At 32.8% G+C, this 20,038-nt stretch overlaps 2 protein-coding genes across 3 annotated transcripts; both read left to right on the top strand.

Annotated features, from left to right (window-relative positions):
* The first annotated feature begins 5,099 nt into the window (after positions 1 to 5,099).
* Positions 5,100 to 7,847, top strand: LOC145797858 (uncharacterized). Its single transcript, XM_082885288.1, has 3 exons — positions 5,100 to 5,548; positions 5,664 to 5,763; positions 7,839 to 7,847. Exons 1-3 carry the CDS (start codon positions 5,100 to 5,102, stop codon positions 7,845 to 7,847), a joined length of 558 nt encoding a protein of 185 aa, XP_082741414.1.
* Positions 7,848 to 12,328: 4,481 nt separating this feature from the next.
* On the top strand, positions 12,329 to 19,408 carry LOC114305932 (uncharacterized). 2 transcript variants are annotated; one of them, XM_028251079.2, is made up of 4 exons: positions 12,329 to 12,620; positions 15,763 to 15,901; positions 16,890 to 17,137; positions 17,279 to 17,760. In XM_028251079.2, the coding sequence occupies exons 1-4, from the start codon at positions 12,438 to 12,440 to the stop codon at positions 17,336 to 17,338; spliced, it is 630 nt and encodes a 209-aa protein (XP_028106880.1). In that variant the 5' UTR covers positions 12,329 to 12,437; the 3' UTR covers positions 17,339 to 17,760. The 2 variants fall into 2 exon arrangements, 1 of the variants encoding a protein (XP_028106880.1); XR_014337890.1 differs by lacking the exon at positions 12,329 to 12,620 and adding an exon at positions 18,741 to 19,408 and having other exon boundaries at positions 14,615 to 15,901; positions 16,890 to 18,278.
* Positions 19,409 to 20,038: the final 630 nt, after the last annotated feature.

The raw sequence follows: 20,038 nt of genomic DNA, 5'->3' as shown, positions 1-20,038 counted from the left end.
AAGTGGAGGTGAAGGTGGAGGTGGAGGTGAGTGTACAATGTGATTTTAATTGTCTACATTTGGTGAATAGGTGTTCCATTGGAGGTTGTCATTTATTATAATTTTACTTCAAGTTATAATTGTAATAATAATAAAAAAAAAAATTAAGATTGGGGGTTCCAAATAATAAAGGTAAGTATTAATAGCAGCACTTTTGTTAAAAATATAATTTTTCTCATATGATTTAGGAAATTATTTCTTGCCCCTTGAAGTTTCTAATTTCACCAAAATTTCCTTTTATTAGTAAATTATCATACCAATTATTAGTTTTTATTGATATCAGAAAATATTTTAATTAATAATTTAAATAATTTTATTATTATATATGACATTAATATTATTAGGAATTTCATTTTTTTTAGCGAATTATGTTAAATAAAAAATCCTAACAAGGGTATTTTTAATTTTTTAAATCACAACGGGTAATTCATATTTTAAATAAATATTACGGTTGTATTTGTAATTTACCCTATATTTTAACATGCACTAATATTGTAATGTGATGTTTACTGCCCTAATTTTTATTTGTGGCTGATTACTTAGATTTTAAAAGAATTAGTGGACTTCTTGTAAATATCATGGAGGGCATGTGATGGGGGAATGAGTAGAGTGTATTGCGGTAAGCTCATTTTTTTTTTTTCCTCTCTCTTTTCTTTTCTTTTCTTTTCTTTTTGATAAAAAAAAATACACTAATAAAGTCTTGAGAAATTAGCTGCATAAATTGAATTATCTAATTATATTTTTTATTTTTACTTTTTGTAATCGGTAGGATGAAGATAATTAAAGCGAAAAACACACCTTACATAATGACACTTGATTCAAAACATCACATTCATTTATAAATGAGTGTGTCATCTACCAGGCCAACCATTCTATCAATATTATTTTTCTTGTGGGGATATATTTTCTGAATATTAACACGTGGTAAAGTCATGCCGATGTGTCAGCCGAGGTGCCACGTGTCCTGGTCGTTATGCCGAGGTCATCTCGGTTAGGCCGAGATTACCTCCGAAGATATCGGAATCCGGGATAAGCGGATAAAGAACAAGAGTCATAGAATGGGAGAAGACTTTAGTTTAGGTAAAGATGAGACTCTTAGAGAGTTTATCCTAATCTTACTGGGAGTCCAAGATTAGTAGTAATCCTGAGTCCATAGAAGTTAGGCTTATATTGGGACTAGATTTATGTTGGCTATAAAAGAGAGGCACCCCCATGGGTCTAAGGTATGCTTTTGATACTCAAGCTTGTGAGTTTAGCACTTGATTTATCTTTGAGAGATATACTGACTTGATCGTCGGAGTGCCCCAGGGTAGACGAACCACCGCCGGAATCTTCTCTTTCTGTTGCAGGTCAGCCAGGTGCCATCTATTCTGCCGGTGCTCTCCAGCTGGTTACTAAGCGGGCAGTGTGGTTAGAAAATCACTCACACAATTTGGCGCCGTCTGTGGGAAAGAAAGAAGAATAGATGGCCAATGAAAGAAAGAAGAATAGATGGCCAATGACGGACAGAAGGATCAGATTGAAGACAACGCTCCTGCTGGGAGTAGGAGACCTATCAACCTCGATGTTAAAGGGGACGACCGCAACACAGAAACTCGTGACCAGAGTCACGGAGTGAAAGACGTCGGCTAGAAAGGTGACGCACCAAAGACAACAGATCGAAGCAGATACTACAACAAAGATGACCTCAAAGTATGGAAGGATAGATACCTGCGGAAGAACGAAGACCCTTCTAGAAGGGATGCAACGACAGGGGGCATGAGCGCTCCCAAGGAGATAACATTCAAGTATAGAAGAACTCATCCTAAATGAGCAGATCCCAGATTCCAGATCCTGGATCCCGAATCCTAGAAGACATGATCTCGGCCTAGATGAGTAGGTCCGAGAAGAGAAGAGCTCAACCTGAGTGAGCCGATCCAAGATTCTAGCAGACAAGATCTCGGCACTTAAGTCCGAGAAGAGAAGAGCTCAATGAGCATATCTCAGATCCCAGAAGATAAAAAAAGAAAACACACAAGGTTGGACTGCAGTTAGCCAGGTTGAAGACCTTTTATAAGGTTTGCAAAAGAGTATGTGGAAACCATGCAGGGGGCAGAGAAAAGAAGAATATGTTTACCACTTGTTGAAATTTGTAGCAATTTACAAGTTGGCTAAACCGATATGATGTTTTCCACTTGTTGAAATTTGTAGCAATTTACAAGTTGGTTAAACCTATATGATGTTTTTCACTTGTTGAAATTTGTAGCAATTTACAAGTTGGTTAAACCGATATGATGTTTGCCACTTGTTGAAATTTGTAGCAATTTACAAGTTGGTTAAACTGATATGATGTTTAACACTTGTTGAAATTCTGTGTGAATTTACAAGTTGAAGTTAAACCGAGGTCATATTTAACACTTGTTGAAATTCTGTGTGAATTTACAAGTTGAAGTTAAATCGATGTGATATTTAACACTTGTTGAAATTCTGTGTGAATTTATAAGTTGAAGTTAAACCGAGATGATATTTAACACTTGTTGAAATTCTATTTGAATTTACAAGTTATAGTTAAACCGAGGTCGTATCGAAAGGAAGATGGTTTAACACTTGTTGAAATTTTAAGAAAAATTTACAAGCTGAAGTTAAGCCGAGGTTATGATAAAGGATAATGGTTAAAACACTTATTGAAATTTTTGAGAAAAATTTACAAGTTAAAGTCAAGCTCAAGCAATATCTGTGTACTTGCCGAGACTACCAGGTTGTCAAAACTTGAAATATGGAAAACTGAAGTCTTGATAGAAGACATTGAGAAAGTGACAAGTCTTAAGCAACACTTGTAAAAATATTTGTTACAATATTTTCAAGTATTAGGACAAGGCCGAGATGAGCAAGATTAGAAGTTGTGACAGAGGTATTTTACCCGAAGAGATTGCACAGTCAAGGTGTGCTTTGAAGACATGCAAATTATTCTAAGTATAGAATCATATAAGAGCAGAAAAAAGAAGACATTCATTCAAAGAAGAAATTAGAGAAATGCATTTAAAGAAGAAAGAAGGCATTTCGGCCTGAATATTGAAAAATAAATTATTCAGACTACAAAAATGGCACGTCGGCCAGATTATAAGCATACAAAGAAGGACAAAGTACAAGGTACAAGGTACAAGGAGTAAAAGAAGGAAACAAAACTACTCGGCATCAATGACAGGATATAGAAGACAGTTGGGAAGACTTCTCAGCAGCCTTCTCGGCCTCGAGCTCAGCATCGATCTCCCGAAAAGTTTGATCAAAGCTCTTCTCGGCGATTGGCACCTCAGAGTTTGAAGGCAAGGATTAAAAGCAAGAATCTGGAAAAAGACACAGAAAACAGAAACAAGAATGTAATTCGTAATCAAGAATGGTGGTGAAGCTATAAAAAAATCAAGACAAAAAGATTGCACAGGTGTGTCAAGCCAAGAACAGTGGCAGAAATCAACAGATATGTGAACAGTGTGTATTCAAGAAAATGATTTGAAAACAACGGGTAAAACAACAATGGTGATTAACAATGAAGCAGAGCTTCTTGGAAAGCAACAAGAAATAAAACCAGGAGGAACAGTGGCTTACCAGAAAGAGGGAAGCCGGAATGAGAATCGCCGAAGTCTGACAACGGGTGCGAAAATGACAGAATGACGTAAGCTTCACCGGAGGAGAGGAACGAAAACAGTTGCAGAGCTTGAAAGCTTGGAACAATGACAGATTTAAGCAAAAGAGCTAGAAAGAGAAAAAACCAGAGGATTGAATAAAAAAAGAGAAAAATCAGAGTCAAGAAGACGACAAAGTTCAAGAATAAAGCCAAGTGCACAGGCACTAAGTAAGTATGTGAAGAACAAGAAAGTAATAACCCAAACACGATCCTAGCAACAGAAAGCGAATATGGCAAGAACAGTGCCAGGCGTTCAAACAATTCAAAACTTGAAAACAGACAAAAATAGAAGACAACAGAGGGCAACTAAACGGATTCAGAAGAGTTATGAAAGATTGAGTTATAAAAGAGTTTATGAACCTACCAAGAGAAATGAACGCCGATATGAAAATCACCGGAGTCAAATAAATGGCTGGAAGTCGGGAACCCACCGAAGAATGTGAGCGGAGTAAAGTCCAGGGAACTTTGAGGTCGGCGAGTTTGATCTCGGACAGAGGGGCACAGATGAACGAACAGTGTAGGTTCCATCACCTCAGAATGCCGAGGTAATAGAACTTTGGGGGCAGTTATGGGGATATATTTTATGAGTACCAACACGTGGCAAAGTGACGCCGACATGTCAGCCGAGGTGCCACGTGTCCTGGTCGTTATGCCGAGGTCATCTCGGTAAGGCCGAGGTTACCTCCGAAGATATCGAAATTCGAGATAAGCGGATAACGAAGAAGAGTCCTAGAATGGGAGAAGACTTTAGTTTGGGTAAAGATGAGACTCTTAGAGAGTTTATCCTAATCTTACTGGGAGTCCAAGATTAGCAGTAATCCTGAGTCCATAGAAGTTAGGTTTCTATTGGGACTAGGTTTATATTGGCTATAAAAGAGAGGCATCCCTATGGGTCTAAGGTATGCTTTTGATACTCAAGCTTGTGAGTTTAGCACTTGATTTATCTTTGAGAGATATACTAACTTGATCGTCGGAGTGCCCCCGGGTGGACGAACCACCGCCGGAATCTTCTCTTTTTGTTGCAGGTCAGCCAAGTGCCATCTATTCTGCTGGTGCTCTCCAGCTGGTTACTAAGCGGGCAGTGTGGTCAGAAAATCACTCACACACTTCTAAAAGGGAATAACAGTAAAATGGAGTTGAGAAAAATATTATCACTTTATTAGCGCAAATGGAATGGGAAAAAAATTATTTAATTCTCAAGGAATCTAAAATTTATGAGGGAAAATTATCTTGGGAGTAAATTGAAAAACATTTTAAAAGTTAAGGGTCATATGCATATATATATATATATACTTTAAAGACTAAAATGATAAAATTGTGAAATTTAATGGGGGACAAAATGTAATTGACCCCTAAAGTAATAACGTACTTCATATAAGGGTGGTTTTTGCTGGTTAGCATGGAAAACAGAGTAAAGACAGCAGACTTTCTCCAGACAATTGGAGTCCTTCAAGCCTCTTCACCAGCCCTTTGTGCTTTCTGCAAATCTGTGGCTGTGTCTATTTGCCATGTGCTGCTGCACTGCCATTTTTCCTGGAGGGTTTGGTCTGCAATATTGAATTGGTGGGAGGTGCAAGGAGCCCTTCCCGGATCTGTGGAAGCTGTTCTTCACTGGTGGGAAGGTGTGAAGCTTAGCAAAAAAGAAAAATTGCTTTGGAAAGTCATTCCCTCAGCTGTGTTTTGGTCTCTGTGGAAGCTGCGAAATGAGTGTATTTTTCAGGCTGCTAATCCTCACTTGGAGGACCTATGCGAGTTGGTTAAAATCAGAGTTGCACTGTGGTTGAACCAGAGATTCAAGGCCTTCAATTTCACTGTCCAGGACTTCCTGTCCAATTTAAGACAAATCAGGTACTGTTTGGGGAGTAAATCTGTCCTATGTGGCTAATTTAGATATCAGTTTGCTTCTGGTTTTTCTTGGAGTACTTCCCTTGGTGTTTTTGTTCTGGTGGAGTTCTGTTTTCAGGTCTGGTGTGCTCTGCTCAATTCTCTTCGGGGCTGTTGGACTGCTGTTTTGGCCTGCTGTTTTCAGCTTGAGCTTCTTCTCAGCTTTGGGTCAGGTTGAGGTTGGTTCTGGTGTGATCTGTTGCCCCTGGATGTGTTTGCTGGTCTTGTTTTGCATTTTGATTTTTCTGCTTTGTTCTTTTTTTCTGTTTCGGTTTGGTTCCTCTCCAAACCCCTTTCCTCTCCTTTTTTGATGTACTCTCATCTTGTATGGTTTGGTCATCAATAAAGGTTTCTTTGGCTGCTTCAAAAAAAATATAAGGGTGGCTTTTGTGGCAAGTCTTGTGTTAACTCTTGTGTTTTAAAATTTCATTGTTATGTTAACTCTTGAGTTTTAAAATTTTAATAAAAATTCAGATTAATTTGTCTTTTTAGTATGTGCCACTCGTTGATGGCATTAATATGGTAACATTTACCTTTTTTGTTTATGTTTGAAAAAATTTATAAACTGATTTTTGTTTATTTTTGATAAAACATAAATTACAAACGCGTTTAGTTTAAACAAAATATTTGAAAAATTTTAAAAACATAAACTAAAAAACATTTTAATCTAGGCCTAATATATTTATATATATTTTTATTGTTTATGACAATGGGATCATACACATTATAATTGGAAAAAAAAATAATGAAAAAAAAATTAATTGAAAAAAAAAATTTGTTAGTCAAAATTTTAAATTTCTGTTTAAAAACCAACGTAAACCCATTTTTCGAGTATACAATTTTTCTTCAAATTTATAAATTGAGACAACCATTTATAAACTAAAAAAATATCAAACAAGTTTTATAACAATTTTTAAAATTTTTGTAAATATAAACTGAAAACTAAAAACGAAATAGTTATACCAAACAGGTCCTAAACTATCAATTTTTTTTTTTAAATTTTAAAATGTCGTAATTTTCATTGTATGCATTCATTTTTTAATAAAATTCACTCATTGAGAGCTATTATATTATATAAAATAATTTTTTTCAATTTCTCAAGCAAATTTCACAGTTTACATTATGAAATTTCATAGTTTCTGGATTACGTAGAAATTATAAGAATCAATTTTTGAACATAAACAGTAAAATTTTGTGAAATTTGAAATTTTTCTTGATTTTCTAAAGACTCTAAATTTCAAAAAAAAAAATTCTTCAAATTTTTATATTGAATATTGATTTTTTTTAATATTATAAATCTCCTCAAATAGATTCCAATAATATAAATCCTATGAAAAATGAATTTGTAAATGAAAATTCTAGAATTTTAAAGGTTTGAAACCAAAAATAAAAAATAAAGAAAAGAAACTTTGCCTGATAGGCCAACTTGGTAGTTATGTGTGCATATCACATTTTTTGTTTCAATTTTTTGGATTTAGTTTTCTAATAATTGAGTTTTTGTTGTTTTTGGTATTTTTTTTATTTTAGTGAATATTTTTAAAATTTTAAGGTATTTTTTAATTTTTTAGATGTATTTTACTTAGATGTATCTAAAAAGTAAAATATTTGTAAAAAAATAATTTAAAAAATAATAAATATACAAAAATACGAAAACGTACTAAATTCTCATTTTTTTTTATATATATTTTTGATATTTGGTGAATTTTTTAAAGATTTTTTTCATAAATATTTTGATTTTTAAGTGTATTTATGTTAGATGTATCTAAAAATTTAAAAAATTGCTTAAAATATTAAAAAAATTCAGTGAAAACAAAAAAAAAAAAATACAAAAACAAAAAATTTTATTTTTTAAAAAAGTGAATCCTAATGGTGAAACCAAACAAGCATTTTTCTTTCTTTTCTTTTTTTTTTTTCTAAAATACAAAAAATGAAAATAAAGAAAGCGAAAACACAATCAGTGAGTCCCTTGTTATATCCGCCAAGAAAACTCCAATCCAAGAAGAGTAATTACAATTATACTTGCACGCTATTGATTTGTAACTACTTTTCTTGTTGCTATTTTTTTTTTGTTTTTGTTTTTTTGGACATCTTTAGTAATTGCTTTTCTCATTTCTTCTTCTTCTTCTTTTTTTTTTATTTTTTGGGTTTCTCCAATATCAAAACAATGTTGGTTAACTTACGCCATTGGCACTTTAATTTGAGTGAAATTTTACTTTAATGTCATAGTTTTAATTTTGGTAAATTATATTGATAGTTCATATAGTTTGGAATTCATGTCATTTTGGTTCTTGATTTTTTAATAGTGACACATTTAATTTTAAATTTTGAATCTTGTTTCAAATAAAGATAATTAAAGATACCATTACTCAACTTCAAAGGCAAAGTCATTAATTAGATAAAATGTAAACTAATTTGACAAAAATAAATGTCAAAAAAATATTTTTGGATTTTTAGAAATTATTTCTACTCACTGAAGATAAAATTATATAAAATTGATAAATCTTTTATACATTTATTTTTTTTCCTAATTAATTTTTATTATGTGTTTGGATGATGATCATGTAATGGGTGGTTGTTTTTATTTTCATTAAATTAGTTTCTATTTTTTCAAGAGTCAAATATGGGGACAACTTTAATATCATTATTAAACCAATCCATTAAATTAAAAAATCCAAAACTAAAAACATTTCATATATTAAATATATCGATTACACATAAGAACCTAAAAATCACCCATTACACTACAAGAAAAAGCATTTTTGCCGACCACTTTTAGCTACCAAAACGAATTTAGTCGCCAAAAGTCACGAAATTGGCTACCAAAAATAATATTAGTCGGCAAAAGTCAACTTTTTAGCTACTAATTTTTTTTAGTAGGGGAATGTTGATTATTGGCTACTAAAAAAAATTTAGTAGCTAAAGATATTACAATTGGCGACTAAAACAATTTTTAGTAGCTAAACATATGACAATTGGCGACTAAATAAAAATTTAGTAGCCGTAGAGGTACCTTTAGCTACTAAATTATTTGGTAGCCGAATGAAAATAAAAAAATTAATTTTTAATCTTTCCCGACCAAACATTTGGTCGCCAAATGCCATGTTTCGGCGACAAAATTTTTTTTAGTCGTTGTATACCTACTTTCGGCTACTAAATTGTTTGGTAGCCGAATGAAAATAAAAAAATTAATTTTTAATGTTTCCCGACCAAACATTTGGTCGCCAAATGCCATGTTTCGGCGACAAAATTTTTTTTAGTCGCTGTATACCTACTTTCGGCTACTAAATTGTTTGGTAGCCGAATGAAAATAAAAAAATTAATTTTTAATCTTTCCCGACCAAACATTTGGTCGCCAAATGCCATGTTTCGGCGACAAAATTTTTTTTAGTCGCTGTATACCTACTTTCGGCTACTAAATTGTTTGGTAGCCGAATGAAAATAAAAAAATTAATTTTTAATCTTTCCCGACCAAACTTTTGGTCGCCAAATGCCATGTTTCGGCGACAAATTTTTTTTTAGTCGCTGTATACCTACTTTTGGCTACTAATTGTTTGGTAGCCGAATGAAAATAAGAAAATTAATTATTTTTATTTTTATTTTTATTAAGAGGTTGTACACCCACCATCCAAAAATATTAATATCTTATTTTTTTTTATTATCTCAAAATATTAATTTTTTTTAAAAATTAATTATTAAAATAATATGAATTTCTGATTTTGTCCTTTTTTTAAATACATTAATAATACAAAAAGTACAATTATGACAATTGATATGTCTAAAAAAATATACTATCAAACGGTAATTTTGAAAAATTAATATTTTTAAAATGTAATAATTGTATTATAAAAAGAAATTAAATTCTGAAAATAGATTATTATTTTTAGATGGAAGAAGTAGTCGGCTTTCATTTGATGGTTGAACACATCTTGTAATAATTGGGCCCTCACGCGAAAGGTATGCTAAAATGAGCAACTTGTTATTGGCTGTTTGTCGATAGTTTTACATTGCAAAAATTTAAAGGCATAGTTACAGGTCAGTCTGATGAATTTAATTTTTAATAATAAATTTATTATTTTTAAAAAGTACAATTAAACTATTTATACTTTTTACATCATCATATTTCAATAACACTAATAAATTAAGAATAAATCAAAATTCACAAATAAAAGACAAAATATCCCAATTATTTATCATTTTAATAAATTTTTCAATATTATTACCAGTAAACTTGTTATTGGCTGTTTGTCGTTCATCTCTCTTCTCTTTATGTCTCTCTCGCTCATCTCTCTTCTCTCTGTCTCTCTGTCTCTCTCGTCCATCTCTCTTCTCTCTGTCTCTCTGTCTCTCTCGTCCATCTCTCTTCTCTCTATGTCTCTTTTCTGTCTCTCACTCTCACTCTTTATCTCTTTCTTTCTCTCTCTCTCTCTTTCTCTCTCCTCTATCTGTCTCTCACTCATTTCTGTCTCTCACCATCCATCTCTAGTACCACCTTCACCACTACTACAAACGCCATTCCACCCCCACCACTACTTCCACTATCGCCACTTCACCTCTACGACTACTATTACTACTATCATCACCACCACTCCACTACCACCACAACTACCATTACCTCTCTTTCACCCCTGCCACTCCATTTACACTACCACTACCACAACTTCACCACTAATCTCTTTCGCGAGGGCTAAGTGTGTAAAAAAAATTCACACTTTTTGCGAGGGCTAAGTGTATAAAAAAAATTCACTCATCATGGCTTATGAGTAAATAATACATATTTGTAAGACTTATTGATATTATTTCAGATTTTAAAATTTTTCTTAATTTTTTAATAATTAATTTTTTCAACTTTTTAAAATATTTAAAGCAAATTTGTTTATTTTTTAGATTCACTTAATTATTTTTTAGATTCACTTAATTTAGATATATATATTTTTTCAATTTGAGGGATTTATAAAAGTAATTGACGATTTAATGCTAATTGAACTAAAGGCCTAAGCTGGGGCTGTGCGTATATATTTTTTAGTTGTACGTTAATGATTTTGACTGCTAAGATATGCTTGAGAAAATGATTTTGACTGCTAGTTACAACTGAATAATAAATTAATTAAATCCACTTGACACATGATTTCTTCATCTATCTTTATCTATGAGAAAATATACATATTGCATGTTCTAAAATTATAAAATATTGATTAGTGCCTAGTTAGTCATGCAGGAGTCCCAAAAAAAAAAAAACAAGGGTTGAGTTGGCTCATAATTTTTTGGAGAAAAAATTTTCCTTCTTTTTTTTTTAATTTTCTTTCTTTCTTTTCTTTCTTATTATATATATATATATATATATATCTATATAATAAGGGAGGAAGGTTTTTGAAAATATGTTAAAATGTATAAGAGATACATTTCATTTGAATGGTTGGGATGATTCCTAATCAATATCTAAGGGTGCAGATTAAATTTTTTCCCGCCCAAACACTCTCTACCCTCTCTCTCGCCCACGTCTTCCAAACACGTCTCTTAGAACTCTATCTCTCCACGTTCTCTCTCACGTTGGTGGATCTCGGTCAATGTGTTGTAGTACAGAGAAAGAAAGAGATGGGTGTTGTTGTGTTCACACACACTCTCTCTCTGTCTCTGGCTCTCTCATATCTCTCCGCTTTTTATCTCTCTTGTTCATCTTTCTTCTCTCTCTCTCTATGTCTCTTTCTCTATCTCTTGTTCATTTCTTTTTGTTGTCTTTCTCTCTCTATCTCTCTTTCTCTGTGTCTATCTCTCGCTCATCTTGTTTCTCTCTCTCTTTTTTTTCTCTCTCTCTGTCATTTATCACTCTTCTCGCTGGCTCTCTCTATCTCTCTTGCTTATCTTTATTCTCCCTCTCACTCTCTCTATATCTCTTGTTCATCTCTTTTTGCTGTCTTTCTCTCTCTCTCTCTCTTTGTCTATCTCTCGCTCATCTTGTTTATCTTTCTCTTTTTTTCTTTCTCTCTGTCTCTCTCTCTCTATCACTCATTTCTCTTCTCTCTCAATCGTTCATTTCTCTCAATCACACTCATCTCTTTCTCTGAGCCCATTATTATTGAAAGAGGAAAAAGTCAAAAAATGAAATGGGTCTCTCTTTCTCTCTGTCTCTTACTCTCTATGTCTCTTACTCATTTCTCTTCTCTCTCTTTCACTCATCTCTCTTACTCATTTCTCTTCTCTATCTCTCTCATCTCTTTTCAAATATATATTTTTTCAAATATTTTTTTTCAATTATAATGTGTATAATTCCATCGTCATAAATAATACAAAAAATAAATATAAATATTTTAGGCCTAAACAAACATGCTTTTTAGTTTATGTTTTTAATTTTTTTTAAACATTTTGTTCAAACCAAACGCGTTTGTAATTTATATTTTTCTAAAAATAAACAAAAACCAATTTATAAAATTTATGGAAATTATTTTTCATTAAAATATTACTCCTACTTCTACCAAAGTAAAAAAATAAGAATAATTTTTTATTCATTAAAATAAAAATGAAACAAATAAATTTTCAACCTTTATAACTGGAAAAAATAAAGAAGCAAAAAAAAATAAATTCATTAACTATAAAAAAAAAATTATTTTAACAAAAAATAAATTTTTTTTTTTAAAAAAGAATCATTTTGCTGTTTAAATATTACCAAAAAAACAAAAACAATTTCCCGCTCGATTTTCCACCCCTTTTTTTCCATTCCCGCTCGCCTTCCCCCCTCCCCATCTCTTGAACCAAAATACCCAATCTGAAAAATTCACAGATTTTTCTCTCGCTTTCTGTCACTCTCGGTCTCTCTCTCTCTCTATTTTTTCATTTCTCACACTTGCTAGGGTTTTATATGTCCCCAATTGTCCTTCCTATATATCTGCCCCAAATAAATAAATATATATCGATCGCATTCAGTCACGCATTTCGTGACCAACCCAAATCGAGTTTCCCCAGTTTTCGAGTTCCCTTCGGAGCAATTACTGCGATTTCTGGTGGAATCTCGTATTACTACTACTTTTCTTCACCGAATTTGGTAATTTCTAATCTCAATTTCATTTGGGTTTGATTTTAACTTTATGGAAATGAAGTGTGTCGTTTTCTGAAAATGAATTCTTTGCAATTAGATGTTTGTATTGAGGGCTTTGAATGTTGGGTTTTGCTCAAAGTATGTGGATTGAAATATGTTGATGATTGTGGACTTGGGTTTTTTGGTAGTGTTAATATTGAAAAAATATTCATCATAAGTCATCAAACCTGAGTATGTATATAGAATTTAAGAATTATGTATTAGGGGTATTAAAAGTGTTCGAATTTACCTGATTGAAGTGCGTAGTTTGAATTATGTTGGTACATTTGGATGTGAACATGTGTATAATCATCAGTTAAAGGCTTATGGCAATATGGAATTTGAGTGTAATTGCATTTGGAAATTAGACTTTTGGATATTCTGAATAATGCTATAGTTATTATGGAAATTGACATTGGAATTTGGTAATTTTCTAATCTCAATATCACATGGGTTTGATTTCCCCAGCCCTCAATCCAAATAAGTGGCTTGAGTTTAAGCTGCAAGACAGAGCAAAGGTCAGCCACAATCCTCTTGTCACCATTATTCTTCAGATGTATTTAAAGTCGGTAGAGAGAGAGAGAGAGAGAGGATGCGCATATCAAACATTTCAATTGGTTTTTCTGAAACTTGGAGTGAATTATGACATGAGAGTTGTAGTGCCTAGGTTTAAAATAAATAATGGGTAGCAAAAGTAGATGCTGGGGAGTAAATGTATTGATAATGGCGGCCAACGATGATAGAAGGGTGAGAGTGGCGGTGGAGGTACAAGTTTCCAGCGGCGGAGGTGGTGGTTAGGGATTAGGGGGTTAGGATTTGGGTTTGAATGTTGAAGAAGATGAGGGTATTTTTGGCAGGGGTAGGATGTGTATGAGCACCCAAACATAAGAAAATTATGCTCACACCCTAAACCCCAACAAAATTATCCAACAAAAATCATTTTTTATTTATTTATAGGAAACTTACTGTTATGGAAAGATTGTGAAATTCAACAGTTATGGAAAGATTGTGAAATTCACACATTCAAAGTCATTAAACCTCCCAATTTATGTATGCGTTTTAGTTCCATCAATCATGTACTGTCCCAAAGGGTCTCGCGATGGCGTGAACTTCAAAATGAAGTTGTGCAACAATTTTTGAAATTCGAACATTGTTCATAAAATCACATTTTTGCAGGTGCAATTATTTTAATATTCTTTTAGTGGAAGGGAAAAGAAGGGGGAAAAATCACACTACACACATTTGGAATTGCTCCAGTTTTTGGGATTTTTAATCTTTCATTCGATTACTAAAAAACTCTCATGTCCTGTTATTTATCACCAAAAAAAAAAAAACTTTCATGTCCCATAAGGGGAGTTATAACTCATCTTTCTCAATCTATATCTTGGCATTTATTATATCAATATGAACACATTGCGTGTGCTGGAGTCTAGTGTGTATATAGATATATATTTTCCTTCAATTCTCGTGGAGGCCTTATCACATGATTTCATTGTACTTACTTTTGTTAATACTAGTTTCATTAATGATTTGTGTTTAATTTTGTGAAATTGTGGTCCGTGGATTTATAGACTTGATTAACTGCATTAGAGAATTGATGCATTGACTGAGGGATGGTGTTTTTGTTTTGGATTATCTTACTAATGCAGTTGTTTCATGTGAACTTAAATGAAGCATATTTAGTATGTTTCTCTTACGAGTCTATTTGTGACTGGGTTTATTTTTATTTATTAATTACAGCATCTGTTGCTACTCAAACTCATCCTGTCACATAATATGAATCCTTGATTATCAGATTCTTAATAGTGACTAAGCTACGTTCTAATTCTGACTGTATGCCTTTTTATTGATATATTTATTTTAACCCTTCAACTTGAAGAATCTAAATGTGGATGCATGCTTTCATTCTCGTGGATGCTGTGCAAATTGATTTTCCGTTCATCATGAATGTAAAGTGGTCAACATTTTTCACTCTCTAATTTTGATGACCACATTGCGGGATGCAAAACTTGGGTTACAACATTCACGCTACAACATTGGATGTTTATCAAGTTAGATTGCTAAACTCAAGGAGTGCAGTAGCTAAAAAATTAAAAATTAAAAAATCAAGGAGTGCAAGAGGCTTCATCCATTTTTTTGGGCACATCTTGTGCTTAATTTCTGCAAGATGTCTAGTAATTAGGACATTCTTGGCTTTAGCACCTATCACACACAACGAAGATTTGCTTAGAAAAATAAATAGATATAGTATTCCTGTTCTTTCCCCATCTCACTCCCTATTGAGCACATGTTCACATTCACACATTAAATTTCAGTTGTTATTCTTTTTGATGTTGTGATAGTTGTTTGATTAATTGGGACCCCCACAAGTGGATGGTGAGATTGGTCTCCCGGATTAGTCAGTCCAATACCGAGTAAATTTTTTTTTTTTTGGTGCCTTAATGTCATGGAAAAATCAGTTGCCCATCTCATCTTGCTATAGTAGACCTATAGTCTTCTTGCACGTTCTTTTACCCAATTAATCACATAATAATTGCTGCTTTGTGCAAAAATATTGCTTCTGTTCCTATTATCTGCTTCCTTTTACTCACGAAGGGCTGTGATCCTCATTGAGAGAACATGATGTTCACAATCGCTTATTGCTATCATTCCCAATTTACGTTGATTACTCAAAGAATATCTGTCAATGTTCTCATAGGGTGGTTCTGAGAATAATTTGTGTACACTTTTGGTAAATCTTCACACTTCTCTGTGGTGGTTTGTAATGAATAGATTTTAAATTTTTATAGGGAAATTCTAAAAGGCACCTATATATTAATTAAACTGAGTGCGAAAGAGAGGGGATAGGGAGGAGAGAGTTTATACATATTATTACTACTTGAACAAAATAATGGTGGTGTTTTGGTACAGTAAATTTAGGGTTATTTTTTAGTGTAAAGCACAGCACAAATTTTGCTTGTGTAAGGAACTTTCCCTGTTTTTGGTTCTGTTTGATACAATAGGTAACTTAATTTTCAAATACCTTTGATATATTGTGTTTTATGTCATCTTTGTATCTTACAAGGTAGTTAATCCATTTTGATTTTGTTCTGTACGTTTTCTTGTAAAGGTTGCTTCTTGTTCAGAAGTCTGCCTTTTGTTCTATTGTGTGGGCAGACTTTTGTCACAAACAATGGGGAGCACATTTAATCCGCAGATTCTGATGGAAAAGCTGGCCAAGCTCAACAGTTCACAGCAGAGCATTGAGAGTATCCTCTCGTCTATACGATATTTTTCTCTCTATTTAGTTTTTTGTTTTTGTTTGTGATAGTCATTGGTTATTTTCACCTCTATTGGGGATTCATTTTCTATTTCCATATTTGAAGTGATATTTTGTTTCATTGCTTCCAACATTATTCATTGCTTTTAAATTGAGGTTTAGCTTTGTTATTGAATTCCCCCAAATCTCTTAGACCAAAACCTTTTTTTGGGTTTATGCTATATCTTCTTTGAAGTTACACCTAATTCTTTGTATTTCAAATAAAATTTTAGTGTTTTTTTTTTTTTTTTTGATGAAATATTCCAGCATTTTCATTTAGAATTCCCCCCTCCCCCCTTTTGATAATATTTTCCACTGTTGTGATAACCAACTGGGGGTAGCCCAGTTAACCAGATTTGCAGATTCCCTACGTCTCATTGGAGGTCAAGGGTTCAAGTTTTACCACAGGAAAGCCTCCTCCCTCCCTCAGGTTATGGCCTCCGATGTACCCAAAAAATGATTTGATTTTGATAGTCTGGAACAGTACATGTAACTTGTGATTTTGTTGTTTCATCCTGTGCTTTTGCTCCAGTTACCAATCTTTCTCATTAATTGGCTGTTCCAAATTCTCCTGTATGTGTTGCCTACTGTATTCTGGATGTATTTTAGGGGTTGTTTGGAATGTCCTAAATAAGTGTACTTTTTGTCTTTTTGGACTCATGTTTGGGTTAACTTTTTGACTTTTTATGGAAAAATGTGTAATAAAAAATTGTAAAAGTTGGTTTGTAGAGGAAAATTAGAATTGGGAGTTGTGCAACCGTAATTGTTGATTTTTGGTGAATAGTGTTAACTTTTTAACTTTTTGAGTAACTTTTTGACTTTTTGACTTTTTTTTGAATATCCCAAACTTGGCCTTAATCATTATTTTTACATTTGTCATAGTCTTATTCTTCATTATTGGTACATGCTCCAGAGATGCTATCCTTAATGCAATTAAGCTTTATCACATTGGTGTATTTTCCATATGAATAAGGCAAAACAAGTTGTTGAAACATGGGATAGACAATTCCATTGCTCCCCACGTGAGCAAAGATTGGCTTTTCTATATCTTGCGAACGATATTCTGCAGAATAGTAGGCGAAAGGGGTCAGAGTTTGTTGGTGAGTTTTGGAAGTTTCTTCCAGATGCACTCCGTGACGTAATCGACAATGGGGATGAGTTTGGAAGAAATGCTGCACTACGACTGGTATTTTTCTCTAGCTCACCTGCTTCTTGTTATGCCCATACGGTTGGTTTTAATTATATAAATTGTTAAAGGGGATGTAAGTTCTTTTGGACTTCCAAAACCCTTTACCATGTAAATAAATATTGACATTGAACTTGTTAGATTGAAAGGCTTATTAAGGTGGAATTTCATGGAAAGAAGAATATGATACAAAAAGTATAGGCAAATAAGCAAAACTTCCATAAATTTATGAAGGAAATTGGGGGAAGCCGTGGATGATCCAGTCCTACTACCTTAATTTACTGTGATCTGATTTGGCAAGTGTTTTTCTCATAATTTTCTCTTAAGTGGCAGTAATTAGTAAGATTGAACGGACGCACTTCTGACTTTCTGATTTGTTGTGGAGACTGTCTTCAATAAATTTCCATGCCATGTATGATTCTATTATTATAACTGAAAACACTTGTGTATTACATGTTGTTAGTGTTGAAGAAAATTCTAATATTTTGGAGTCCAATTCTGTTTGTGTGGAGAATATGCACTTCTATAATTTTATTTATTATTCATGTGACATGGTGTTATTCTCAAGACTAGAATAATGACAGTTGGGCAGAGTAGCTTTTATAAGGGCTTATCGTTATCTCTCTACTAGAAGAGAGACGGGCAACGGGACATTTTAACATTTTTAGAGTGAGAAAATGGCCAGTATGTCATTATGGAGAGAAACAAGTTGGTCCTTATGCATTGGAGTATGTCATCGTTTTTCTTACAAGAATTAATTTTTTACTTTGTCAGGAAAGAAGAAGAAAAAGAAGAATGGTCATGTTTTAATGTTTTATTCATAATGTTTTAATGGTCATTTTTTTCTTTTGGGAGCCATAAAATGGAGGGTTGGGATTCATGTTAAAAGGAATTTGAAGATCAAAATGTGTGATTTACCTAATGATGATTAAGGGAAAGTAAGGAAATATATGCCACTCTAGGTTTGGCCCAATCTGGACACATTGAAGTATTGCTAAAGTTTTGTTCATTTTTTTACCTTTCAGGTCACTTTGGGTATATAGAATTACCAATTCCAGTATATCATCCTTCCCATGTGAGCGAACTGAAGCGGTTGTTGAGCCTGGTTTGCTTTAAGTGCTTGAAGTTCAGAAGTGGGAAGGTAATGGATATGTTTATAGAAGGCTCCACGTAAAATCTATTTGTCATAAGTAATTAAATCCTTTTGCTTTCTTGATTGAGAGGGTAGCAGATTATTGTGTTGTGTTATGGTAAGAATTTGAAGCTCTCGGTGATTATAGATCATTCTGCCATAATATATCCTATATTTGATTATTTAATAAAGGAAGTTGGTAGACATTTGAGTGTGGTCACATATGTGGTGGCCCTTTTCTAAAAGTGTTGTGTGAATATCATTATTTTTCTATTGTTTCTCTGAGACATTTAATTTTATAAATTGTTTCTCTCTCCTTATTTTAACTAAACTGTAGAGTTAATTTGTGGAACTGATATCTCAACATAGAAGTGTTATATGTAAGAATATCTATGTCATTAACAGGGAAAGCTTTTAACCCTTCTTAACATTTTATAGGCACCCAACTAATGAATTTTATTTTTTTTTCAGATGATTTTGGACATACAAATGTGGATATATAATTTATTGACAATTACGGGAGGGCATTGTTTTTATACCTCTATTTGTATATATAGTGGTTCGAACAAATTAATTTGGTTATTCATGTATTATGTATGGATTTAAATTATTGACGTTAGATTAGACTTGGAGTGTATGAAATTTGTATGGATTATGTATGGATTATTGACCCTAATATATTTTAGTATTGATGGATTATATTGTTTATACAGGGTACAGGTTGTAATTTAAATTATTGACGTTGGTTATTCATGTATTATGTATGTGATTTAAATCATGGTTATTCATGTATTATGTTGAATGCTTTAATGGTTGATAATATATTTTAGTGTTGATGGATTATATTGTTTATACAGGGTACATGTAATATAAATGAATACAGGTTGTTTACAATTTTTTTTTTTTTTTTTTAAAAAAAAACAGAAAATTATTTGGCCACCAAATGTTTTGGTAGCCAAATAGGTAATCAAAAGTTTTGGCTACTAATAATTTAGTAGCAAAAACATAACCCAAAACGTTTTTGCCACCAAATAATTAGTAGCTAAAAAATTTGAGAATTAGAGAAATAAACTATTGGCTACTAAATTTTTTAGTCACGGAAAAAATGGTATCATTTGGCGACTAAAACTTTTGGTGGCAAAAAGTAAAGAAATGAATCTTAATAGGTTTTTGGCTACGAACAGTTTTAGTCGGCAAAAGTCACCACGCCTAAGGTAGAACTTTTAGTGACTAAATGGTTAGTAGCCAAAAGTTTAATAAAATGAAAAATAATATTTTTGGCGACTAAATTCTTTAGTCCCTAAATGTAGTAATGGTGTCACTAAAACTTATTCCCGACAAAAAATTTTAGTCGCTGAAAATTTAATTTATTTTATTTCAACACTTTTGGCGACTAAATATTTAGTCGCCAAAACATACCCTTTCCCGACTACTTAGAGTTTGGTAGCCGAATGTTCACTTTTGGCGACTAATATTTTAGTCGCCAAAAGATAACCTTTGCCGACTAACCAGAGTTTAGTAGACAAAACGTTCACTTTCAGCGACCAAAAATAGTTTAGTCGCCAATACTATCGCCGACAGCGTATAGGCGACTAGTTTGGCGACAAAATATTTTAGTCGCTAATTGTTTCGGCGACCAAAAATGGGGCTTTTGGCGACCAATATTTTGGTCGCCAAAAGTGGCATTTCCTGTAGTGTTATATGATCATCATCCAAACACATAATAAAAATTAATTTAGAAAAAAAGAATAAATAAATAAATGTGTAAA

This window comes from Camellia sinensis, chromosome 8 (genome assembly GCF_055761805.1).
Source record: "Camellia sinensis isolate YWXY chromosome 8, ASM5576180v1, whole genome shotgun sequence".
In the NCBI taxonomy this organism is placed as follows: Eukaryota; Viridiplantae; Streptophyta; class Magnoliopsida; order Ericales; family Theaceae; genus Camellia; species Camellia sinensis.
The sequence above is the reverse complement of the archived record's forward strand: the minus strand, read 5'-3'. Positions and strand labels throughout refer to the sequence as shown.

What these genes read in the sequence shown, in the direction of transcription:
- LOC114305932 (XM_028251079.2), top strand. Translation starts at nt 12,438, where the DNA reads ATGTCCCCAATTGTCCTTCCTATATATCTGCCCCAAATAAATAAATAT. An exon ending in ACTTTTCTTCACCGAATTTG is followed by an intron (nt 12,621 to 15,762) that starts GTAATTTCTAAT and finishes TTTCTTGTAAAG; the next exon opens with GTTGCTTCTTGTTCAGAAGT. An exon ending in TTCACAGCAGAGCATTGAGA is followed by an intron (nt 15,902 to 16,889) that starts GTATCCTCTCGT and finishes AATGCAATTAAG; the next exon opens with CTTTATCACATTGGTGTATT.
- LOC145797858 (XM_082885288.1), top strand. Translation starts at nt 5,100, where the DNA reads ATGGAAAACAGAGTAAAGACAGCAGACTTTCTCCAGACAATTGGAGTC. An exon ending in TCCAATTTAAGACAAATCAG is followed by an intron (nt 5,549 to 5,663) that starts GTACTGTTTGGG and finishes TTCTGTTTTCAG; the next exon opens with GTCTGGTGTGCTCTGCTCAA.